Source organism: Desmodus rotundus, chromosome 9 (assembly GCF_022682495.2).
Source record: "Desmodus rotundus isolate HL8 chromosome 9, HLdesRot8A.1, whole genome shotgun sequence".
NCBI lineage: Eukaryota > Metazoa > Chordata > Mammalia > Chiroptera > Phyllostomidae > Desmodus > Desmodus rotundus.
In genome coordinates this window covers 36,949,138-36,975,202 of record NC_071395.1, presented here as the reverse complement: position 1 = coordinate 36,975,202, position 26,065 = coordinate 36,949,138, and the positions used below count along the sequence as shown (strand labels likewise).

The window sequence follows — 26,065 nt, the reverse complement described above, 5'->3', positions numbered from 1 at the left end:
CCACTCTGACACACTGTCCCAGGTGGCGGCTGACGGGAACCCCCCTCCTCAAGCCCATTTCCCACCACTTCCCAGAGGGTAGGCCTCACCTCGCTTTTGCATGAAGCTGAACAAGTCATCCAGGAACTCCTTCCTCTTGGGGTCCCCATCCAGTTCGTAGAGCTGTGAGGGCAGGGAAGAGCAGTTAATTGATGCCAGAGCTCGGGCATGGGCACCATGCCTCCATCGCGAGAGCCAACCAAGGGGGCTGCTGGCAGGAATAGGCACTGGGGGTCCCAGCCCTAGCACCCCCCCAAGTCCAAGCATCTCCTGAAGCCCCACTAAACAGATGATGAGTCTGCTCCTCACCTTCAGGTGAGGACAGAGGCATCTGGACACGTCCCCCGGGTTGCTTAAAACAACAGAGGTTTATCCTCCTACAGTTCTGGGGCCAGAAGTCAGAGATCAAGGTGTGGCAGGGCCAATCTCCCTCCTGAGACTCCAAGGAAGGTCCTTCCTGCCTCCCCAGCTTCTGATAGCTCCAGCAGTCCCTGGGCTTGGGGCCGCATCACCCCAGTCTCTGCCCCTGTCACGTGGCTCTCCTCTGTGTCGAAATTCCCCTCTTCTTGTAGGACACCTGTCACTGGATTTATGGCCACCTCAACTCATCTCAATGCTTAACTAGAAATATCTGCAGAGACCCAATTTCCAAAAAAGGTCTCCCTCATGGGGACTGGGAGCTGGGTTTGAGCACATCATTCTGGGACACAGTGCATCCCAGACACGCAGCACCCACCAGGGCCACTGGCGCTATGATGCACCCCGACCCTGTCCAGTGAGTCACGCACACACTGGGGCGCAGAGAGGCAGCTGGGAAACTGAAGTCCTGGGCTGCTGGGCACTGGCTGCCTGGGTTCACCGGTCATCGAAGGCGGGGAGGGCCTCTGTCTGGGGTTTGGGAGGCAGGGGGTCCATTGACCCCATTGACCATTTTCTCCCAGGTGCTGGGGTGGGCGGAAGCCAGCAGAGATAGAGAGTGGGGTTGGGGGGGTGCAACCTCACATTGGCTGAGAAGGAGCAACACAGATAGCAAATAGCAGGCTTCAAATTAAGCTTCAAGGAATACAGCATTGTGCCGCCTGGACACGGAGGGATTCAGGACTGTGGGGGGCCTTGAAACCACCAGTTGGCCCCAGCTGGGCTGGAATAATCAATCATTGGGGCCCGAGAATGCCCCAACACCCAGCTCCTGTAGCTGGGACATCCAGGGCCTAGGGAGATGGGACTGTTAGGGCCAAACACTCCTTAGCCATGTTGCTCCTCTCTGGGCCTCAGTTTCCCCACCTGCATAATGGAGCAAAGTGGGGCCTCTAGGGCAAGGGCTGGGAGAGCCAGGAGCCCAGATCTGGGTGGTCGAGGCCTTTGTCTTCTCTGCCCCGCCCGGCCAGGCTGGCCAGCCACATTCCTGCGCTGATTTATGGCGTCCGGGGAGGCCCATGTTTTCCCCTGCCTGACGGGTATGAGCCCTGCAGCTGGACCTTCCATGGGCATACTCACGCCAGGCCCTGTCCGTCCACTCCTTGCCTACATGACACCCCTGCATGTGTCCCCTCCCCACTCTCTTCCTCCCTGGCTGGGAAGTGTGGATTCACACATGCCTGGTCCCCTGTCCGTCTGCCCCGTAGGACATCAGGGATTTTGTTAATTTTATTGCCAGTGTCTGAAAGGTAGCTGAGCACACAGAGCTGTGTGGTCAGTGGTACGTGAACTCTGCCTTTCAGATGCAAGCTGGGCCTGGCTAGGCAGAGAGTGAGGTCAGACAGACTTGGGGAATTGGCAGGTGCCCCCCACCAAGTCACAGCCACCACTCGAAACCTCAAAAGGGGGCTTTGCAGATGTCATTAGATGAGGTCACACTGTGGTAGGGGCCCTAATCCAATGACAATGTCCTTATTGGAAGAGGAGGGACACAGACACAGAGGAGAAGCCATGCAGGGACAGAGGCAGAGATGAGGGTGATGGCGGCCACAAGTCCAGGGACTTGGGAGCCCCCAGGAGCCGGAAGAAGCAAGAAGGGCCTTCCCCAGAGTCTCTAGGAAGTGCGGCCTCATGACGCCTTGATTTCGGACTTCTGGCTCCAGAGTGTGAGAGGCTGAATCGTCGTTTTAAGCTGCTCAGCGTGTGGTCATTTGCCATGGCCTGAAAACTCACTCGGGGGGCAGCATGTTCCCCTTTGATACCCTCACCCAGGTAGAGGAGGGCCCACGCTGCCTAAACCCCTTCTCCAGGCCCCCCCCTCCAAGACCTCAATGCTCCTGCCTCGGTTTCCCCCTCTTTTGAGGACATTGTGCAATAAACACAAAAGCACCACCCTTACCACCTGGAACCATAATGAGCCCCATATTCAAGGCGGGAAACTGAGGTTCAGGGTGGAGACCGGCTGCTCCATGACCCCTCAGCAGAGGTGCTTGGCTGAGTGGGGCTGGGGGGAGCTGTTAGCCCCTAGGCCAAATGGTGGGCAGACCCTCATGGGGCTGGGGCATAGCATGAGGCCATAAAGAGGATGTGTGGTGAAAGAGGCAGCTTTAATAGCTGTGTCATGGGCAGCTGACAACAAAGCCAGGCAGTAAAGGCTGCCCCAGCTTTATGGGGCTCTGGCCCCAAGTTCTGCACCCCTGTGGCGTGTGTCCCGCCCTGGCCAGCTGGCTGGAGCTGTCTGCCAGGCCCCAGGAATGGGGGAGCTGGGAACAGTGTCAAGACTCCTCGAGGTGGTGTCTGGACCCTCCCTGTGGGCCCATGGGCCAGGCTGCTTGTCCTCGTAAAGCTCTCGAGTCATACAGATGGGCCACACCCCACCCTCAGTCCAGCCCGGCTTCTCTGGTTAGAACCCAGCCCCTCTCAAGGTGCACGAGGCGGCGCTGAAATCAGCCACAGACATATCCAGGGCTGCAAACCCCAGGCTGAGGGCTGAGATAAGGGTCTCTTGCTCCTCCTGGAGACCTGATTTCCCTGGGGCCAAGTGCCAGGCACTGAGAATGAGTCTCGCTCTGGCTCCTGTCTGATTATAACGATACCCCTTCCCGCAGCCCACAGACCCTGCCAGGCCCCACGCCGTCTCAACTCTCCCCTGACCACTTGGGGTTTCTCAAACCCGTCAGACAGTCCCCCTCCCAGCCATGGCCCTGGCAGTTCCACCTCTGGGGAATGCCTTAACCAGCTCTGCCCCAGCTGGCTTCCCCTTCATGCAGGTTCCCAGCTGGGCTCAAATGCCATCCCCACGAAGGGCCCCAGCCTCCCTGAAAGAAGCCCCTGCCCTCCGACATCTCAGCCACAGCCCCATCTCTCCCAAACACTCTGCTCTTACTTGCAACATGTTTACTGATGACGGCTTTTCCTTGCTCTTCCCCACTCTCTCCCTCCCTAACCCTCGTGTGATCGGAGGCACATGGATTCACATCCTGGTCCGGTTCCCTGTCCATCTGCCCAGGCAGAATGGCAGGGCATTCGTGTGTTTTGTCCACGGTGTCTAGAACTGGGGACCCAGCCGACACTCATTAAATGAATGTGGATTCCTTGTGACGCACAAGGACAGGGATACTTAATGCTTTCCCAAATCCAGAAATGCAGGCATACGCCAGGAACATGCTGGGTGAGCTTTGTCCCCCGCTGGGTTCACTTCCTGCCCCTGTGACCCCACGCCTGTCCTGCTCTTCCCAGGCCTCAGTCTACTCAGTTGTGAAATGGGTGCAAAAGTTCGACAATGGGAGATGTGGATGGGAGAGCCTGGGCTGGAGGCCCCCACAGGTGTTCCCTGAGTACACGGGTCCCTTCTCCTCTTCCAGCTGCAGGCAGGGTCACTGGGACACACACAGCCCTGGCTCCTCTGCCTGCAGTGGCTGCAGTGACGCTTGACCCAGCAATGAAGTCCGTCCCTGAATTACCAAGGCTGGGCTGACCATGTGTCCATCTCCCGCTCCTTAGCACGAGTCACTTCAGGAAGGAAAAACTGAGGCTCAGAGGGGGTGGAGCCCAGCCTGTCCCCCCCACCCCACCCCAACACACACTTTAGCAAACAGAGAGGCTTTTCCAGGAAGTCTGAGTAGGACCCTCCCCTGCCCTACAGTCTTCCATGGCTCCCAGAACTCCCACTGAAATCCTCACTTCACCTCCCTCCACTCCAGCCCCTTAAGGCCTGTTGCTGCTTTCTGAGCAAAACAAGTACCCTCTCTCACCTCAGGGCTTTGCACTGGCTGTTCCCCCTTCTGGAATGCGGTTCCCCAGATCTCAGCAGAGTCAGCCCCTCCTTCCTGCCCCCAGCCCTTCCTCACCCTCTGCCCTTTCATCTGCTCTCATTTCCTTCTGGGTACTTTGCACGAAGCGCCGCCCGCCCTGCAGATCCTGGCACTCCAGGCCCAGTCTGCGTGTGCAGGGGAAGGGGCAGAGGTGCTGGGGACCCACTGAGGGACAGCCCCTCCCAGGAGGGGACACTGGGCAGCGAGGTAAGGAGGACGAAAATAAAGCCAGGAGGTCTCGGGGCTGGGGGGGGGGCAGGGGAGAAGCAGGAGAAAAAGTGAGGTAACCACTCTCCCCATGGGCACGGTGGGCAAACAGGAAATTCTTGTTTGTGGCCAAACAGTGAGCATTTTCACCACAGCCCAGGTTATACTGCTGACCAGGCTGAGAAGACCTCCCCACCCCACCCCCACCCTGAAGCTGAGGGGTCCTTTGGAGCCAGAGAGCTCACCCTAGTGTGGGAACGCCTCCCTAGCCCGCTGGCCTGGAAGGGAGGAGGAAAGGCCACTAGCAAATCCACAAAGTAACATGTATGGGGGGGGGGGCACCAGGGCTCAGCACACAAGAGGTCTCCTCCCCAGGCACTGCTGGGCCCTTCGAGGAAGTTGAGTTGCCAGAAGGCCTGGCCGGGGCAACAGGGCACCAGTTCCCCAGCCTGCTGCAGGGGCCCAGGGGCAGTGTGGGCCCTTAGGGGCCCAGGCTATAAAGAGACAGCCCAAAGGGCCCCTGGGAGGACCTTTGCCCCTAAACGGTGTCTGCTCAGGCCCCCTTCCGCCACCCAGGTGGCTCCAAAGTCCACAGGGCCCCACCTCTAGAGGAGGCCACTGGGCCGGAAGAGGGACCTGGGGAGTGAGGCTGCTGTCCTTGGATGGTGGGAAACTGAGACGCTGCCTGGTGCCCAGCATTTGGGGACCAATGAGCCATGCAGAAGGACAACTGCCTCTCTAGCAAACAAGGATATGGTAGAGATGCTGAGGATGGGAAGTTTTTTTAAAAAAACGTACAATTCTGTACCATCCAATATAGCTTACAGGAAACCAGGAAAGTGTGTTTCTCCACATCCAGGAGTGGGCTTACAAATGCTCAGCTGGGGCGGGAACAGACCTGACCACGCATCGCCTGTGTGCCAGGCAGGACCTCCTTGGGCACCGCTGGGCCACTGAGGGTCAGAGGGGAAGGACAGACAGCATCGCAGGGTGTGAAGCAGGGGACATGCCACAACCTTGGCTGGCTTACAGGGGTTCTATGAAGGGGGGAGGGACCGGGGAAGGAGTGAGGAAGCCTGCAAGCTGGGCTGGGTTCAGCCCAGGGGCTTTAGTGCTTAACCTCACCTACTTTTCCCTGAATTTTTGAACAAAATATTTACAGAGGTGAAATTTCCATAACATAGAGTTCGCCATTTTAAAATAAACAACTCAGTGCCACTTAGTACATTCACTATGGTGTGCAACTGCCTCCTGTAATTCCAGCACATTCCATCACCCCCCCAACACACACACACACACACACAGCCCCTGACAACCACTAACCCATTCTCTGTGTCTGTGGATCTGCCTGTTCTGGACATGTCACATGAGCGGAATCACACCCCGTGTGGCCTTTTGGGTCTGGCGTCTCTCACTGAGCACCATGTGTTCGAGGCCCATCCACGCTGTACCGAGTGTCGGCGCTTCGCTCCTTTTCCTGGCTCGGTAACGTTCCTGGGCATGGGTGGGCCGAGCACCTGTTCGTTAGCTGGTGGACACGGCTGTTTCTGCCTTTGGCTGTGGTGATTCATGCTGCTGTGAACACGTGTGTATGGAGCTCACCTATTTTAACACCTTCTGGTCTGAGACAAGATCTGATTCACGGCACTAACTCCTATGCGAAAAATGAAACTACCGTGACACAAAGTGGAGAAGGCAGCGCGCTGGTTTTTATCCTCCAGTTCCCCTAAAACACCCGAGAGCAACTGGGACCGGTGGATGGCACTTCCTCCTTGTAGCCTCCCAGGGGCGGAGGGCCTGAGGGGCTTTCAGGTCTTTACAGCAAGAGCAGGCTCTGTCCCCCCTGCTCAGGAGCCAGCTGTGGACGCCGCCTGTGGCTCCCTATTACTCTCAGGAGAGAGTCCAAACTTCTGGCCTTGGACGCCCGGGGCTGGCTGGCCTGTTGGGTCTCCACCTTGGCCACGCCATGCTCACTCTACTCCAGTCACCAATGCCTCCTCGCTTCCCCCTGTACGCAGTCCTGCCCTGACGCCTTTGCCTTTGCTGCTCCCTCCACCTGGAGGCCCCCTCCTCCAACCTTAGTCTCTCTCTCAGGCCTGCAGCTCTGGCCCCCAAACCAGGCCAGCGCCTCCAGGAATGCACCAACATTTGTCATGCGCCTGTGATTGTGCATTTATTTCGGGATGGTTTCACCTCGTCTTTCTCCCCACCCAGATAAGAAACCCCAAGGGCACAATTGGGGTCTTCGGGTATAGGGCAAAGACTCTGGTATACAGCAGGTGCTCACTAATGAAGGAAAGGGGAGAGAGTATACTCAGGCTCTTTCGACCTTAGCTCTGTCCTCCTTTAAGGTCCCCCTCCCAGCTGCTCCCTGCCGCCCACTGATAAAAACCTTCCTCACACGCGGGGCAGTGGTGAGGCCCTCCCCTTCGGCCCAGGCGAGATGACTCAGCACTCACAGCAGTTGCCAGCCCCAGGTGGGCTGAGAGTATCGTCCCCAGGGGAGCCTTGCCTCAGCCCTCCCCATTCACTGAAACGCCCACAGCTGCTGGAGGCAGAGGGTGGGTGAGGCAGCACCCACAGCCCCCTGTGCCTACTCTGCAATCAGAGAAACTGAAGGGGGCAGAGGGCTCCCTGTAAGCTCGGTGACCAGGTCTACACCAACCACCTGCTAAGAGCTTGATCTGCCCTTTCCCACATGCACCGGGCAGGGAGGACAGGGCCCGATGTGCCCACTCCTCGCCCAGCACCGTGAGGCCCAGAGACGGCACAGCTGAGCCCCGAGGCCAGGTCTTGCGCCCTCCCACGGAGACCCCAGAGCAGGAACAAATGGTTGGACAAACAGAAGAATGAATAAAGTTGGAATGGGGCTCCGTAGGGCTTTGTAGGACTTCGGGAGGAAGGCATTTGGGGCAAAAGGACCTGGAGGCTGCAACCCTCCCTGCCTGCACCTCAGGCCTCCGTCTACCCGCTAAGGGGACGGGGGGGGGGGGGGGGGGGGGGGGGTAGGCAATGTGACCATGAAGCCATGACAGCAGCCTCTCTGAGGTGTGGTAGGACTCCAGCCCAGGCAGGCACCGGGGGGTTTTGAATTTGAGACTTCTTTCCTGTTCTGGAAATTCCCAGGACACAGCACAGGGAAGGGAGAGACGGAGTGAGAGCTGTCAGCCCGCAGGGTTTTGACTCGGACAATCCATTCTGCAGCCATTACTGAGCAAATGTATGTCGGGCCTGTGCTGGACGCTGAGGATGCAGTGTGTCCTAGAGAGATACAGATGCCCCTTGGGGCCCAGGCTGGCCAAGGAGATGGGCCGAGAGCTGGAGGCCTGTGGGAGCTGGGACTCCTGAAGGATGGGGGAAGGGGCACATCTATTGCTGTAGGGGCTTTAATTAATGTTCGGGGGGTCCTCAGGCCCTTCCCAGGAGTTGCCATTCTGTGCACCTGACCCTGGGGGCACCCCTGCTGGCCACTCAGCCCTTTCGCTTCCTGTCAGCACTCCAGGCAGGGCCTCCTACACGCAGATGCTGCAGGGGCCCCACCGGGCTTGAAGGAAATTGGGGAAGTGATTCTGGGCAGGGCAGAAACATCTGTCCGCTTGGGCACCCCTCCCCAATCGGCTATGTGTCCTTTCTCTGAAAAGACATAGCACCCACACCCACAACAGAGATATTAATAAAAAGCTCAAAAAAGGGGTCACAGAATCAAACACGCAAAGGAGCATCTTTCTAGATTTCCGGAATGCAAGATTCGGTAGCAGGGCCTTTACCCTAAACCCTCTCCTTTTCTCCCAATCAGCCTTGCGTGTGACCAGGGCCATCTGTGGAGTGGCCAAGGGTGCACCTGGGTGTCAGGTGGGGATGAGGGACTCATGAGAACCAGGGTGTGCAGGGAGGAGGGTCTGGCTTCAGGAAGATGGCTGGGGGCGGCAGCAAGAAGAACCCCCTTGGTAGCCCGACAAGGCTGGTCACCCACTGGCCCCATGTCGCGGTGGGGCAACTAAGGCACGTGGGGGATCCAGCAGGCCCGGCATCCAGGCCGCACTCAGGAAAGGGATCAGCAGAGACACTTCTAGGAAGAGGAGCAGAGGAGGGAGGTGGTTGTCCCATGCTGTCACGCAGATGACATGCAAATCCAGGTGGCCACCTTACCAGCTGGGAGCCCCTACCCCCAGGCCTGGCCCTGAGCTGACCACGGTAGGAGTCAGACAGCACTTCACAGACAGGTAAACAGACGCACTGAGAGAAAACCGTGGAGATGGACTCAGACCAAGACTGAGACCAAGACCTACAGAGAGCCCCTTGGAATGACTGCAGCCTGCTCCGGCCTCATCAGCTCCCCCAGGTTGAGAAGGGATCCCCGCCCCAAAGCACCTCACACGCAGGGTCTCTGGGCAAAGCTTCAGGGTCAGCAAATGCCAAATCCAGAATCTCCTTCCTCCCCCGCAGCAATTATTAACCCAATGTTCCATGCTGTCCTGGGGGCGTTTCACACTGGGGGTCCAAGCCCTGAGCCCAGGGCCTGGCCCCCAAGAACCAAAACCCCTGTCCTAGGCATCCTCAGAAAGGAACCAGCCCTGTTTCCCTGCAGCTGGGCCCCAGGGCAGCCCCGGAACATGCAAGAAGGGACTTTCCTAGTGGCTGGAGCTGCTCAGAAAGGTCTACCTGGCCAGAGAGTGAGGTCCCTGCTGCTTTTAACCCAGGTTTTCTGAAAAAAACAGACACCCAGCCAGTGCCAGCAGCTTCAGGAGTGGGAGGCCAGGGGAGAGACTGCCACGCCGCCTCAGCCAAGTTGACCGGGTCCCCACTGTCACGGGACAGCGGCCCCGTACAGCAGGAAGAAATAGGGCTGTTTCCCACCACCTACCCAGAATTCAAGAGGAAGGGGCCCCGGTGAGCTCAGGGCCTGGAGTTACCACTGGACACACCCAAAGAAGCCTCTGCCAGACCCCAGGCCAAGGGCAGGACAACAGGAACTACATACGCCATGACGGTGCCAGCAGCCCCGGGATGCCACCCAAGCCTACCTCCCACCTAAGGCGAGGGACCCCTACTCCTAGAACATCTCCACTTCCTTCAGGGTGCCAGCTGGGCAGCCCTGGCAAGTCCATGCCTGGCACCCACCACGTCCTGTCCCTCCTCCACCAGGATACTAGGTAAATGGTAACAAGTAACGATGACCATGAAATGCCAGCAGCCAACGGTCTGCACCCCAGCTTGGCTAGGCTGCCCCCCTACATGGTGATGGTAAAGAAATGAATAACCCAGAGGTGCCTTCAGGTCCCACTTCCCTTCCAAGAACCAGGCACCCACCAGGCAGCACTGCAGGGCACAGGGAAGGGGCAGGTAGGCGGATGGCTGAGCAGGGAGGCAGCTGCCAGGGCGGGGAGAGGGTGGCGCCCATCCACAGGGCACTTACCAGCACAGGGGCAGCCTGGGAAAGTGGCAGTTGAAGAGGAATTAGGGGGGAATGGAAGGGCGGGGGGGAGGAGGAGGGATACAGAGAGGGAAAGAGACTGAGAGACGTGGGGGAGAGACAGTGAAACCAGGAGGCTCCGTGACCCGAGAGACCTGGTCAGGGTCCCAGCACCCTGGTTGTCTCTTTGTCTCCCAGTCCCCATCAGAGGACCTGGCCCAGCCTAGATCCTGGGGAAGAATTGATGGAGCTGGTCATAGAAGGCGGGGGTGGGTAAAATGAAGAACAGAAGCAAGGGGCAGCCGGCCCCTGCCTGGTCCATAAAGGGGCCCAGGAGCCTGGGCAGACGCCCCCCGGGTGAGGCTTCACAAGCCCAAAAGATCCACATTTATAGTGACGGGCTCATACCCCTGTGCCAGGTGGAGGTCTGGGAGCACAGCCTAACAGGGCAGAGGCTAGGGCGACCACAGGGACCCTCAAAGACCCACCACGGGGTAGAGAGAGAACGGGACATAGCACAGGGACGCACAGTCACTCCAGGCCACTCCAGCCCGGACAGAGATGGCAGATGCCCCCCTCAGTACTAGCAGACCTCACACACACTCTTAACAATCACACCCAGACAGAAACGGCCAGACCCCCAGCCCCACCCAGAGCAGCCACACAGCCCCCCACCTGGACCTCCATGTGGCAATGGACACACAGACCCTCCTGATGTGCCCACCGCCCTGCCCTCCCTAGTGTGGTCTCCCGGCGCACACACGGACACACCCCTCCACCCAGACAGACACACAAACACAGACACACCCTCGAGCACTGGCTTTAAGATAATGGCTCAGACAGCCTGCCCTTGGCTGTCTCACCCACCCGGCCTGCTGGGCCCCACACTCCCACCACCGCACTGCCAAACAGAAGACAGCCAGCCACTTCTGTCTGTCTTCTTCACAGATGTGCCCCCAGTGCCCAGAAGGGGGACTGGGACACAACCGGTGGTCGTACACGCTCAGACACGCACACATGGGGGACAGCCTGGCTTTTCTGTCTAAACCCAGTCCCATGACCACATGGGTGGGACAGTCGGGGTCCCCATTGACCAAAACCAATCCCCAAAGCCATAGGGGTGGGGGCAACCCATGTCATGGCCAAGTCTCAAGTCCGGGACCCAAACCTTCTTCAGGTTTTAAATTATTTCCTGTGTGGGGGAAGAAAGCAACAGAACTGGGCCCTAAAAAGCCATTCGTTCTTTCACAGGTCTGGGCCAGCCACCTGAGATCAAGGCATTCAGGTGTCGAATGGCCCAAAACTCCAGGGGAGGGCCCTTCCCGCCTCTCCCAGTTTCTTGGGACTCCAGTGTCCCTGGGCTTGTGACCACATTGCCCTGATCTCTGCCTTCGTGTGGCTGCCTCCCTGTGTGGCTGTGTGTGTCTCCTCCTGCTATAAGGACACCTGTCCTTAGGTTTGGGGCCCACCCTACTCCAGTGTGACCTCCTCTCAACCAATTACATCTGCAAAGACCGACCGTATTTCAACGTAAGGTCCCGTTCTGAGGTTCCGGGTGGACGTGAGTTTGGGGGGAAAATCATTCATCCCATGACAGGTTTCCTCCTGGAATGTGAGTTTTTACCTGTTCCTGCAGCCTCGGGACCTGCAAGGGTGGTGAGCCGTGCTCACTCCACACCCTCCCTGCCCCCACCCTTAGCCCCAGGAGACCCCCGCCAGCCCTGACCACCACAGGGCAAGGCCATGTCCTGAGCTGAGGCCTTCAATAGGCGGACTGGTTACCATTTAACCCTGTGACCCCCAATTGTCCTCTGGCTGCATGCAGCCAGGAAGGGAGAGAAGGGGCGGGCTGCATCCCGCCCCGTTCGTGCCCACCCGCCAGCCAGCTCCCCCAGCTGCTCCTCTGGGCAGGCTTGGAGTGCACACTGAACAGTGCCAGCATCTGTGATGGGGGGACTGGGCTGTCACAAAGGGCGAGGGGGTGCCCTCCACCTCACTGCAGGGGTGCTGGCTTTGGGGATCAGAAAACTTAGGAGGCTGAAGGGTCTTTGTGTCAGGTGGGGAAAACTGGGGCACAGAGTGGGCTGAATCCTGGATCAGAGAGGGCACACCCCTACCTAAGACCACACAGCACGTGAGGGAAAGAAGGAATCAAGCAGGGCTGTGGGAGTCCCCCCCACCTCAGGGATCCCTGGGGCTACGTCAGCAGGCAAGCACAGCTGACCTGCTCCTGTGCGGCCAGTCTGTACCACTGAGCAGGGAACTTGACTTTCTGGCTAATGTTTAATGGGCACTACTGAGACCTCACGCTTCACAGGGCAGGGGAAGCAAGCCCAGTGGCGACAGGCACGCAAGGCTCAAACACAGGCACACGTGGAAGCTGGCTACACATACACGCTTGCAGACCCCCTGCACACAGCCACGTGCACACACAGCCATAAAAGACTGTCAGCCCGTCACATACAGACGTAAGGAGCCCTCAAGGCCCCCGAGCTGACACACTGTGGGATACACAGGCCGTGCCAGCCCTGAGTGTGTCCGGACCCCAGGACACACTCGGTGACATTCCACACAAGTTGGAGACACGTCACGTGGTATGCACGCGTAGACATATACACACAAGTCAGAATGGGTCACACATCAGGATATGAGCAGGTGCTCAGGATGACAGATACACGTAAAAGATGCCGCAGAGGGGTCCCTGCGGCCCCAGAACATGCACGTGCACACACGTGACAGTCATGCACCAGCAGAAGCATGGGTTACCCACACACAGGGTCTCAACTGCCCCCGGGGCCCCAGCTCTGGTGAATACAGACTCTGACACTCATGAGGCCCTGGGAAGACAGGACACTCCAGCCCACGGAGCCAGGTACCACCGCCACATCCCCACACCCACACTCACACTCACACACCCATGCCAGCCAGCAGGTGGGCCCCCACGTGGCTCACCCACACCCATCCTGATGGGGTGCCCAGCGAGGGCACTCTGCCTGCCAGGCACCGCTCCCTCCATCGGCCGCGTGTATTATTAGAGAGCGTGGGGTGTGGCTGGGCACTTGGCAGAGGCCACCAGGGTGGGGAGCTGGCGGAGGGCGTGGGGCCAGGCCACAGCGGCAGTGACCCCACGGTGGTGACCCTGCGGCTGAGTGACAGCATAAGGGCCAGATAAGGTTCTTCCGGCTGAGTCAGTGTGGTTCCCAGGGCTGGCACGGGTAGGGGCATGGTGCCAGCGGCTGGCGGGCATGCACCCTCCCTGCGCCTGCCACGGCCCAGCTGGCTCTGAGCCAACAGCCACAGCAGCTTTGATGAGGCAGGCGCTGCCCTAGGCGGGGAGCGCTGGGTTCCCCAGGGGCTTCCCAGTACCCCTCCCTGCCTCTTCGCACAGGGCCCAGGGCTCCTCGTGCCTCAGGAAGACGCCTGGTGCCAAGCTGGCTTCCAGGGTCCATGGGGCCTGGCCCCTGGCACCTCCTGCCTCAAGCACATCGGAAGAGCACAGCGTCTGACCTGGCCTTTGCCCATGCTGTGCCCTCTCCCCAGAGTACCCTGGCCCACTGAAAAAAATTCTAACTCATCCTCTCCCCCTGGTCCCAAAGGCCTGGCTATAGTGCTACTTTCTCACTCCTGCCTGGCCCATGGACCCCAGAAGGGTCCTCCCAGCATCTCTCCCTCTCCTCAGTTCCAAATCCTACCAAGGCCCCCTCGAGCCCACTTCTGTTTTGCCCTAATGTTCCGCCCACCCCTTCCCCTTCACTTTTATGCTCCAGCCACACTATTCCAAGAAGCAGACCCTACCCTTCTTTGTCCATCTGGCAAACTTTTACATATCCTGCAAAGCCCCTTCCTCTGGGCAGCCTTCCCTTCAATCCTCTTCTAGCCCAGCCCCAACCCCCTTAGGGATGGGAATTCCTGGGTCCTGCTCCATCATCCCCCAGCCTGGATGTCCTGCTCCCAGCAGGACAGAGAAATTGTCTGCCACCTCCTCCCTCAGCCCCAGCAATTCCAGCTCCCCACCCCATCCCACACTGCCCCAAGCAACTCTGAGGAGCCCGGAAATGCTCACTGCAGTGTTGTTCACAACAGGGAAGCAGAGAAAACCAACACCTTGCTGTTGGCCCCACAAGGGAACTCTGCACTGAGCTCACAAGAACCAGGCAACTCAGACGTTCTGATACACACAGAGGCCGATTGACAATGAGGTGACAACACCCGCCAAAAGAAGTGTGCCTGGCACGGTATTGGGTGGAACCATCCACGCCTGTGAAAGGTCACACTTCTGGGCAGAAGTGGGGAGAGATGCACCTGGAAGAACCACAGCGACACCAGTCGGGGCCGGGGCTGCCGACCTCAAGCCTCAGTGGTCCCCTTCCATGTTCTCACCCCATGAGAACGGTGTCTAGTGCTACTTCTGGAATCAAAAATGGACTTAAAAATGTGTAAGAGTTTATTTTCCACAATTTAAAAACTAAATGAGCTGAAAGGACAAGAAAAAGCTCCCCTGGCCTCTTGCTGAGGACGCCTCTGAGGCCCATGGCTTCACCTCCCAGACCCTGAACCTGTACCCAGGGTCATCGAGTTGGAGAGGGGATATGAGGAGCCTGGAATAAGATGGGCCCCGGGAGGCCCAGGGGTGGGAGGGGCCAGAGAGGGCCTGAGGCAAGGATGCAGAGGCCTCTTGGGGCTGCTGGCAGCTGTTTCTGTCCAAGTGCACCCTGGGCCCAGAGGCCCCAGTGTGAAGCATCGCACCAATTGCCTCCATTTCAGCTGAATGAAACTGAGGCTTAGTGAGACCACCAGGCCTCCCCTCAACCACATAGCTAGTGGCCCCCTGCCCCTCGCTGGTTCATCCACTCCCCAGGAACACTCTGGCAGGCACTGAAGCCAGTGTACCCTGGAATACAATCCCAGCTCGGACCCCGCCCCCATGGCAAGTTCCTAGACCGCTCTGCGCCTTGGTTTTCCCCATCCGCCCAACAGGGGCAATGGCCTCCCCCCCATCCCCAGAAGGCTCCAGAGGGTGCACCCGAGACCCACACGTTCAGTCTGTTGCCTGCACACAATTCAGTGACAAACACTAGGTAAACTGTCGTCTCCATGTCTCTGGTTTCCTTTAGGGGTTAGGAGGTGAGCAGACGTTACCTTGGAAAGCAGGGGGAAATATCCCAACGTTTAATGTGAATCAAAACCACAGTGAGCCCTGACCGGGTAGCTTGGTTGGTTAGAGCATCGTCCTGTACACCAGAAGGTTATGGGTTCGATCCCTGGTCAGGGCACATATTGGGTTGTGGGTTCGATCCCTACCAGGGCATGTATGGGAGGCAACCAATCAATGTTTCTCTCTCTCCTCCTTCCTTTCTCTCAAAATCAATAAACACATCCTCAGGTGACAATTAAAAAAAAAAAAGGTGAAACACCACACAATCCCCACCCGCACAGCTGGAACCAGCCACAGTCACAAGTGCCAGTGAAGACCCGGAGAAACTGGAGCCTCACGCACGGCAGGTGGGATGCAAAGTGGGGCGGTGCTATGAACAGCACTCAGCAGCCCCCCAAAACGTTGAACACAGAGTTACCATCTGGACCAGAAACCCCACTCCGATGTGCACAGCAAGAAAATCGAAAACACGTTCAGACAAAAAGCTGCCCACGCACGTTCACAGCAGCAGCCTTCCCGGGGGCCACAGGGTGGGAAGAACGCACGCGTCTGAACATGGAGGACTGGGCAACACACCGTGGCCCAGCGCACACTGGAGTGTCCCTCGGCCACGAAAAGGAGAGACACACTAACGCTACAGTGTGGGTGGACCTTGAACATGAAGCTCAGTGAGAGAAGTCAAACACAGAAGGCCACACAGTATGTGATTCCATGTATGTAAAGTGCCCAGGACAGGCACAGCCACAGAAAACGGGCCAAGGGCTAGGGGAGAGGGATGGAGGAAACTGCTAAGGGGGATGGGACTCATTTTGGGGTGATGAACATGTTCTAAAATTGACTGCGGTGATTGATGAGTGCACAGCCTTGTGAATATACTAAAAACTAGTGAATTGCACCCTTCAAATGGGTAAATTCCATGCTATGCAAATTTTCTACCAATAAAGCTGTTTAAAAGTTCCAATATTTATATGAGTTCTTGAGACTAAGGATTCAAATCCTTAAGTGGCTGAAGATCTGTGATTAAGAGTCTGCCAAAAGCCCTGGACAGGTAACTCAGCTGGTTAGAGTGTTGTCCCAATAGGCCGAGGTTGTGGGGTCGATCCCTGGTCAGGGCACACACAGGAAACAGCCAATGAAGGCATCAAAGTGGAGCAACACACTGATGTTTCTCTCTCTTTCTCTCCCTCCCTATCCTTTCCTCTCTCCCTCTAAAATCAATCAATATATTTTTTAAAAGCAAAAAAAAAGTATGCTGATTTAAAAACCCACAATGGGCCCTGGCTGGTGTGGCTCAGTGGATTGAGTGCGGGCTGCGAACCAAAGGGTCGCCGGTTCAATTCCCAGTCAAGGCACGTGCCTGGGCTGCCGGTCAGGTCCCCAGTGGGAGGCATGTGAGAGGCAACCCCTCACTGATGTTTCTCTCCCTCTCTTTCTCCCTCCCTTCCCCTCTCTGAAAATAAATGGATACAATTTAAAAACTCACAATGGCACTTCCTAGAGCCCAGGCATGGCTGTGTTAGTGACAGGAAACCACCAGGATACCACCAGAAGCCATATCGGATGCCAGGAGGCTGAGATCCTAAGTCCTGCCCATTACACAACCTGATCCCCAGCCAGCAGCTCCAGGTGAGCTGGCCTCCATCAGTGCATATTGCATGGGGAGGGGGACCCACAGTGGGAGGTTCCAGGTTTTCCAGGAAAGATTCCGGGGTCAGAAGCCCACTGCTCTTGGCCCCTCCCCAGCCTGCCTGCCCTCAGACTTATAGCTGACAGTGGAATTTCAAGGCTGTTGAGGGTTTTGGGGCAGAAGTTAGCTCCAGGCCCTGCCAAGACCTGGGAGGGAGAGGCAAAGATGATGCCAAGTGGATGGCTAGCAGCTGGCTACAACGTGCCAGGAAGCAGGTGGGGCAGCGCCAGAGTCAACACAGCCCCTGACATCTGCAAAGCTGGCTAGGGCCAAACCACTATTGACACTGGCTGCACAGGTGCCTGGCCAGCTGGGTGGACAGGCAGCACTGGCAGCTGGACCTGCCACAAACTGGCAAGAATAAGCTCCCAGCCCTGGCTGGCATGGCTCAGTGGATTGAGCGCCTGCCTGTGAACCAAAAGGTCGCCAGTTCAAATCCAGGTCAGGGCACATGCCTGGGTTGTGGGCCAGGTCCCCCACTGGGGACGTGCGAAAGGCAACCAGTCAATATGTCTCTCGCGAATCATTGTTTCTCTCCCTTGCTTTCTCCCTCCCTCCACCTCTCTCTAAAGATAAACAAATAAATAAATGAAAAGGAGAAACTTGGGGCCCTCCCTTAAAAAGAAAAAGAACAAGCTCCTAGCACCCCAGGGCATGCCCACACCCCCAGTAAAGATACCGGTGAAGATACCGACCACATCCCGTGTGCTGTCCACCTACTCGTTCACTGACCTTCTCCGCCCACAACAAGGACAAATCTTGAAAATGACTGTATGACCCTGGGTGTGATCACCATCACTTCCTGGACAAATGGGACAATGGCTCCCAAGGCCCTTTGTTCCTGACATGCACAAAGGTCTCTGGGGTCAGGGCTTCTGACCCCTCATCTCCACCTGGCCTGACTGCCAACACCCCGCCCCCATCCCCTGTCAGTGTTGGGGCCAGAGGAGCAGGGGTTGTCGACCTCTGACCCCCCAAGGGCTGCATGGCCTCAGTCCTCCTACCTGGCTGTGACCCTATAAGGTGGGGGTGTCTGTCCAGCTTTGCTGCCCACCAGCCTGGGGTTCCCCGAGTGCTATGTTCAGGACAAACAGCAAATACTCGATGAATAAATAAATATGACATGTCTACAACGTGCCCGTCTGTGTTATACTGAACCCAGAGGACATCAGGGGCTCAGAGTCTGCAAAACCTGCCCCAATACTATGCCTCAATTTTCTCATCTGCAAGATGGGGTAAGCGGGTGCTGGGCAAGAGTTTCCTTCCCAAAGGGAGGGAAACTGATGCAAGGAGCAGGGTGGGGCCATCAGTCCTGTATGCCGATTCAGGCTGGTGTCCACATGCAGGGGACAGCCAGGACCACTCATGGGACGTGGCTGGCCTCATCCTGAGGAGGTGACATCTGCTGGATTTCATTCCATCAAAAGGCACTACCAACCGTGGGCCAAAACGAGGCAGGAGGCAAGGCTGCCCCACCCAGCCACCTGGGCAGCTCCCAGGAAGGCAAGGGGGCTGGGGGAGGGAGGCAGTTAACTCTCCTTTCCCTTCCTAGCAGCTGGTGTGCCTACCTGGAGGGTGCCATCCTTCCCACCTACTCCATCCTCGTCACTCCCACTATAGCTCCTGCTCGTCCCCATGGGTCCAATTTCCTGTTCTTTAATTCATCTGTGAGTTTTCTGATGGCTTGAACTGGTCTCCAAGGGCTGCCAGGTCCCAGCATCCTTTTCTCCAAGTGAGGCTGAGAGGGAAGCCGCTGGCTTTGGGTCCCCAGAGACCAGCAGAGGGTGGCTGGGCCTCACCTCCCTCTGGGAGGGCTCCGCAACCTATCCAGGAGCCAGCGTCCAGAGGGCAACCACCCCAAGGCTATCCTGTGTGCCCGGTGTCCACAGCCCGGTGGAGCCCCAGCAAGGTCCCTTTCAGCCACTCCTAGAGGTCGGGCAGGGCCCAGCTGGCTGAGGATGGAATGCAAGCCCTACTGGCCGCCCTGGCTGCCCCCGGCCACCATCTGGTTTCCATCTGCCCAGCCCAGCTCGGCCAAACTTCAAAGGATGCCCCGCCCGGCCACTTCCTCTGCCCTGGCCCCGCTCTCGGGAAGGCACCAGAATGGCCTGCTTCCTCCCCGCCCCTCCAGAGCCCCAGGGTGCGTAGCCATCCAACGTGGCCACCTCCTTCTCAATCAACGGCCTGGGCCTCAATAAACTGGGCTCCACTCAAGAGACCAGACCAACAAGGCTTCTAACCCCATGTCACCAGGCCACACCTGCAACCCATGCTGAGCCAGGTCCAGTCACACAGCCTTTGCCTGGGCCATTCCCTCCACTCTGAAACCCTCTCTTCACTCTGCCCCTCCTCTGCTTGTCCTTTTGGTGCAGATACCAAGAGCCCCAAACTTCTCCTTCCTGGCTCATGTCCCCCATATTCACGCATTTAACAGCCAGCCAGCCTACCCATGGGATCCCTTGCACCCAGCTTGGCACCTGCAGGCAGGAGGCAAAAGCCATCCGGGCCAGCTGGAAGGGTCCCAGTAACAGCCAGGTGTGCCCCTGCTTCTACAGCCCTCGTGACACACGACCCACCTGTTTGAACTGCTCCTCGTATGTCCAGTCCCCATGGTCAGGAGGCTGTAGCTGGGGTACGACATGGGCAGCTCCTCCGGGGTGGGCTGGGCCAGCCCCTGGGCGCTCCTGGCTGCCCAGCACCCGGGGCCCACCATCACCGCCACGGAAGGCCTGGGGCAGCTGGGCCTTGTGGGGGAACAGGGCTGCAGGGCCCAGGCCAGTAGAGCTTGGCGGCCCGAGCCCCTCCTCGTCTTCGTAGTCTTCCTCATCCTCCTCTTCGTCCTCATCCCCCAAGTCTTCCTCTAGCTCTTCCTCCTCCTCTTCCTCCTCCTCCTCTTCCCACTTCGGCTTCCTGGGGAAGGCAGAGGGCAGATGTCAGAGGAGAGGGCACCAGCTCACCCCTGTGTCGGGGTAAGTTCAGCTCCTTATTCCAGCCTGGTTTCCCTCTTTCCACACGGGAAGTTTGGGCCTCACCTGCCCCAGCTGCTGAGAGGGCCGGTAAGTGGGGCATGGGCCATACACCTCTTGGTCCCAATTAGCTTAGACCAGCTGTAGCTGCCCCTTTGACATAAACCCCAGCCCCTGCCTAGAGCTAACTGGCTCTCCCTCTCCTCTCCCTTGTTGCACAGGCTGCCTTTCTAAGCCTTGAAAATGCCAAGCTGGTTCCTGCCTCTGGGCCTTTGCTCAGGCTGTTCCCTCCACTAGGCATGCTGTTCCAGGCTCCCAGCCTTTCCTAGGGTCTATTAACACTTTGCTCATCATTTGAGAAAGCTAATCCTAGCCACAGCCACCCCCCTCCCCAGCACCCCCGCTTCATTTTCTTAGAAGCCCCAGCCACAGCCTGTAATCACCCTGCTTCTTTGCTTGTTAAAAGTCTTCCCAGGAAGACCCCCCTGGGTTCTTGCCAGCACCCAGCTCAGGGCTCACATTGGATCCCCATGAAACACAGACCCCAATGAGCCAACCAATACCCTCCCCATGCAGGCCCCACCCAACCCACCAACCTTATCCAACCCTGACATTGAATGTACGGTAGCCTCACTGAGCCCTGGTTTAAATTAAGGTGCAACAGTGTGGTGATTGTGGTGGGGAGGAGGGTATAAGGGGACTAAATGGTAATGGGAAAAAAATACAATAAAAAAATAAATAAAAAGTAAAATACAAGCTTGAAAAAAATTAAGATGCCAAGAACACTACAAACACTGATCCTCGGTCACATCCTTGGCATTGGCCACCCCACACATGTTCAATAGCCACTTATCACTTGTGGCATCCACACTGGACAGCGCACTTGGAGGACATGTCCACTGCCATCCAGAAAAGTTCTAAGGGTGGCACTTCCCTGGGGGGGGTTTGTCCTGCCCTTACATCTTTGCTCTAAGACCTAGACACCATCCAATGCATGAAGACTGCAGACCCTCACTCACAGGTCATCATCAGAGCCCACATCCTCAAAGTGCCCGTCGCCTTCGGCATGTCCTGGCGCCTCCCTGTCCTGGCCTGGTGAGGCTGGTTCCCCTTCCTGGGCAGTGTCTTCCTCCTCTGAGCCAGGAGGCCCATCCTCAGAGCCACAGGGACTGGGTGCAGGTCCAAGGCCTGCAGCAGCGGCCCGCATGGCAGCCAATGCGGCCATCTGTGCCTGCTGCATTCGGGTGTTCTCAGGGTCTCTGTCCTCGTCCAAGGCAGCCCTGGAGAGGGTTGGGGGGCCAGCAGGGGCCTCGGGCAGCAGTGGCTGCCGGGACTCCAGCTCCTGGCGTGCTCGCTGCTGCCGCTGCAGGAGTGTCTCCATCACAGCCTGTAGCTTCATGGCCCTGCGAGCTGGGCCACCCCGGGCACCAGGGGTGGGTGGCAGGGGTGGCCCCTTCGGGGAGGGGGCCCGGCCGCACTGCAGTGTGGGGGCCGCGGGGGAGCTGGGACAGTGCAGGGTGGCGGGGGGCAGGGGCCGCTTGGCTCAGACTGAAGGCTGGTGGGGCATGCCAACAGGTGTCACCTCCTTCTCACGCTGGGCACGGAGAGGCAGCAGCTGGTGTCCAGCTCATTAGTGTGTTTGCAGAAACCTGAGGGTGGCAAGAGAGACTGTCAAATCACACTGGGCTCCTTAGCTCCATGCTTCCCACTGAATTTGGATTGCAAAGGCTTCTGGGAAAATCTCCCCCATTCACTCCCATCAGGGTGCGAACCTGGAGGCCTCCCTGGAGGTGAAGAAGCACACTATCCCCATCCATCCCCTCTCCCTGCCCTTCAGTGGGCTGGGAAGCAGGGTTACCTAGCACTGGGCTCCCAAGGATCTTGAGGCAGCCACACAAAGAAATATGCAGTCGCCGACTTCATTGTGAGTTATTGCTCCATAAACAGAGCAGGGGGGGACAGGACATTTCTGGTCTCTGATTGGCTACAGCTGGCTGCCAGGCACCAGCGTCCAGATAGGTTCTGGGTTCTGGTTCTAGGTTCTAGGTGCTGCTGCTGCCCAGCCCAGAGGGCTACAGGTGCCCTACTCTCTCTCAGGCTAACAGAGAAAATGGCTAGTCCAGACTGAGTGCTTGCTACGTACGGGCCCTGAGCTAACCCTTCCCCGCTCATGCTTTAAGCCCTAAGCTTCGGCTCCTCTGGAACTCAGTTTCCCCATATGCAAAATGGTACCCTAACTGCACCCACCTCACTGTGCTGAGGCAGAGATGAAGTGAGTTCATGATGGTGAAGACAGGCACAAATAGACACCGTGTTATGTCAGTGGTAGGAAAGTAGACACTAGATTGTCCCCATTTTATGGATGAGGGAAACTGAGGCTCAGAGATGTCTTGCTAAGTGGGTCTGGGTGCCATCAGAACCTCCCACTCTGCCCCCATGTGCTCTCTGCAGGGGACTTCCCCTGCTCTTTGGGACCCCAAGTAGAACCAACATCCCAGAATGCAATGTACTCTGTCCCTAGCCTGGGGTCCCTTCAGTTCACCACTAGCCTTAATTGCCAGGGCCTCCAGGTGCCTTGGAGAGGGATGTCCCAGACCTGACACAGCCAGGCTCCACCAGGACAGGAGGATTCAGGTCTCACCCCAGCCCCCCACCCAAGCCAGGGCCACACCCACACCCACCCAAGCAACCAATAAAACAAATGGGCAGAACTCAACAGGCCTGGCGGTGACACCCCAGATACCACAGGGACAGTGGGGAGGGCAGGAGGGTCCGGGAGGCTGCCCCTAACCCAGCAAATGAACCCCCAAAGGCTCTTAATCTGCTTCTGGGGCAGAAGGGTGTCACACAGGAGGGGCCAGTGGGTCTGAAGGGCCAGAGGCTCCTGGTTCTAGCTGATCAAGGGTCACCGCTATGGTGGCTTGCTAAAAGGAACCTGACCCCGCCAAGGAGACTTGCAGTGCAGCCCCCCCCACCCCCCCTGCAACTTCTCCAGTCTTGGGAGGGCCCCACAGAGCCACAGTGAGCCCAGTGGACTTCCACCTCCTCCAGGCTAGCCACCCTTTACCCAGGCCCCCTGGGGCTTGCTGGGTAAAAGGGCAATGGGGGGGGCAGGTGAGTGGCCCCTGTAAAAAGTGGGAAGGGACACACCCTCAAAGGACCTCAGTATCCAGCAGGGGTCTCTGGGCACAAAGACCCTATTAGAGGCCACAGTGCTGGAGAGTGACCAGCACAGCAAAGCAGCACCCAGCCCCCTTCTCCCCTCTACTGATGGTCATCCCCCACCAGCTCCGAGAAGTGCTGAGGGGACATTTTTCACCCATTCACCCAGTGTCTAGGGCCTACTGCCCCTTGCTCACCTTTAACAACCTCAAGACAAGCCCCCTCCCATGGAAACACTCCAGGCAATGCCTTCTACTGCTTTGGGGGGCATAAGGAAAAGGCCAGAGGAAGCTACTCCCCCCCCCTCACGCTGCCCCTGCCTGGCCTGCTGGGTTTAATGACCCTTCCGGGTCAGCCGGTGGGGGAGGGGAGCAGGGCAGGCCTCCAGGCTGGGTCTGGAGGGGGCAGGTGGGAACCCGGGAGCCCCCTTGGGTTGGGCCTGGGCCCCCTCAAGGCTGCCATTAACCCTGAACTGGCAGCACCCACCCCCACCCCTCCCCCCAAGAGCCCTTTGTCCTCAGTCCCTACTCCCACTTTATGACAGCCCCATGGGAAAGGCATTCCCAGGCAGGAACCTGGCAGGGGTGGGGGGTGCCGGGTGGTCGTTAAGACCTGGCTGGGGGGTAGGGAGGAGGGATCGGGCCACGCCCTCCCTCTAATGCCTCTGGGAGAGAGAGGTCACCGGCTCAGGCCCGGCCAGGGCCTTGCAAAACACAGTTATTTAAAGAGTTGTGCAAGGCTGGGGCCCGCGGGTGGCGAAAGGGGGCCCTCACTCCACAGAGGGAAGAGGAGGGGGAGGGTGGGGCAGCAAGCTGGGCAGGGGGCGAGGAGGGTGGGGAGGGGTCGGCCTGGAGGAAGTGAGAAAAACACTGAAGAAGAAATAAAACGACGAAAACCCCAGTCCCGGTTTCAAACGCTTCTTGGAAAGCGGCCGATTTGCATGGCGGGGGGGGGGGGGGGTGCAAACCCTGGGTCCGGGAGACTGAAAAACGGAAGATTATTGACAAACGCACAGCCCGGGGTCAGACACCAAACGTTGGAATTGACAAACGCGCGCTCCTCGCGCTTCCTGCGCCCGCTTTGTGTCTGGGGGGCACTGAACGGGGGAGGGGGCTTTCCCCGGGGATCCCCACCAGAGAGCCAGGTCCCTGGCCGAGCCCACCCCCGAGTGCGGGCACCGCGTTGTCCCCTCCAGGGGGCCCTTTCTGCCCGGGGGCCGACACTTTATAAATAAACTGTCCAGGCAGGGTAAGGTCACTAGGGAATTGCCCTCCCCACTGGGGCTTCCACTCTCCTCAGAACTCCAGAATAAAACACCAGATTCCGGGGAGAAAAAAACGAACTAAGGACCCGAAGCGCAGCCCCCAGTGCGCGCCTAGAGACCATTTCCTTCCGCTAGAGGGGGAGCGCAGTTGCGACCCCCGATCCACCCCGCGCGCGCGCACACACACGCGGGCGCGCCCCTATGCAACACGGTAGGGGGTGAGGTCAACAAGGGGTGCAGAGAAAACCACCCAACTGCGACCCACTACGGTCGCCTTCACGGAGCTGGACCACCACCCACGTCCCTGCCCAACTTTGGGGATCCCATCACCGCGGACCGAAACCCACGATTTAAAAGGCCAGCGTCCGCACCCCAGCCTCACCGCGCGGGGCCCGCTCCCCCGGCCCATGCCCCACGCCTGGCGTCCGGCCCTGCCCCGGCCGCGCTTGGCCTCCGGCCCGGGCCGCAAGCTGCGAGCTGCTGGCTCCCGGCCGCCGCCGGGTTTGCGCGACGCGCGGACTCACCTAGCCGCCGGCCCAGTCCGCGTCTACACCCCCATCCGACCGGATTGGTAAAAGTCTCCCTGCGCGCGGCCTCCCCCGCCCCTCCCCTCCCCCCGACCGGCGCGCTCACCGCCGGGAAGACAAATCACCGGGTGACAAATCGCTCTCAGATGCAAATACCTCGCGGGTGATTCAGCGCCGCGGCCTGAGACGCGGGGAGGGGTCTCGCGAGGCCCCCTCCCCCTTCCCGGACGGCCCAGGTCCTCCCGGCGCTCGGTTGGACCACGCACGACCAGCCCTGGGGTGTTGGGGAGGGAAAGGAGAGTGGACGGAAATTCTCGGGTCGCGGCCCCTTTAAAAAATAATACATAATAAAAGTAAGGGGAACACCGACGCGAGAGGCCCCGCCCCCTGCCTAGGGACGGTGGGCAAAGTGCGCGCTGCCTCTGGGAGCGCACAGGGCACATAGCACTGAGGACGCGGGTGGAGCTGGGAGCGTCCGAAGTGTGGGGGAGGAGGAGTAAATTGGGGCGACCAGAGCGGCGTCGGAGAGCTCCTCCGCATCTTACAGAGCACCCGGCGTGGACCTATCAGGCTCGCAATTGCACTCTTGTCTCATGAGCGGCCGGGTGCGAGTGACCTGCCTCACCCCACAACCCCAGCTGAGCCTCGGTTTTCACGTCTGTAAAATGGGGATTCGAAACCCGGGGAAGAACTGAGCAATAGTGACGAGAAATGAGAGCGGGGCGGGGCCGGAGAGAGAAGCCAGAGTCTGGCCAGGGGCCGTCGCACGTTAGGGAGGAGTCCTGGAGGGGGAGCGGCTGCCCAGAGGGAAGCAAAGCCCCGCTAATGAGTAAGGTGCCGCCTTACATGCTGGATCCAGGGTGGGGGTGAAGGGGCTCGTCGCGAAATCGAGGCGACCCCAGCCCCGACTCTCACCGTCTCTTAAGAACCTGACAGCCCACCTAGGAGGATATCTTCGTCTTAGTAATAATTTAATAATTTTCATATTCTGAATACTCAGGTTCCTGGCCACGTGCCCAAGGCAAAATTCAGCCCTCACATATTTAGGTAGTGGAGACTCTAAATGTCCCCGTTTGGAAGAGCTGGAAACTGAGGAACAGAGTAGGGTGGGGAAAGGTGGGATGGGCATGTGGGCTCAGCCGGAGGGAGTTGCAGACTTCAGCCCAAGTAAGAGATAGTGGGAGATTAGGGGCCACCCAGAGGGCCCTACTTCTCAAGGGTCCCCACGGGGTGGGACTCGGCTCCCTCATCTTGAGTTTTGGGGTGGGATCTTGTGCAGTCCATCGCTTCCCCCAAAGTACACAGCATTGCCATCTTCTCGGGGCCATCCCTCCACGTCGCACCCCCCCCAATTGTAGAGCTGCTCGTAGTCTAAGGGCAGCAGGTGGCAGTGAAGCCTCCACCTTTTAGGCT

General features: G+C 58.5%; 1 protein-coding gene across 6 annotated transcripts in view; it reads right to left on the bottom strand.

Moving 5' to 3' along the window:
* The window catches only part of ARID3A (AT-rich interaction domain 3A), a 33,869-nt gene extending 8,906 nt beyond the window's left edge, over window positions 1-24,963 (bottom strand). For 2 of the 6 annotated variants that reach the window (XM_024569086.3, XM_045202511.2), the window contains exons 1-4: window positions 24,809-24,963; window positions 20,719-21,348; window positions 19,310-19,643; window positions 90-162 (exon numbers count right to left, since the gene is read on the bottom strand). In XM_024569086.3, coding sequence (XP_024424854.2) covers window positions 90-162; window positions 19,310-19,643; window positions 20,719-21,098 — 787 coding nt within the window. In that variant the 5' untranslated portion in view covers window positions 21,099-21,348; window positions 24,809-24,963. The other 4 variants (XM_045202508.2, XM_053911168.1, XM_045202509.2 and 1 more) reach the window with 4 other exon arrangements.
* Between the last annotated feature and the right edge of the window lie 1,102 nt (window positions 24,964-26,065).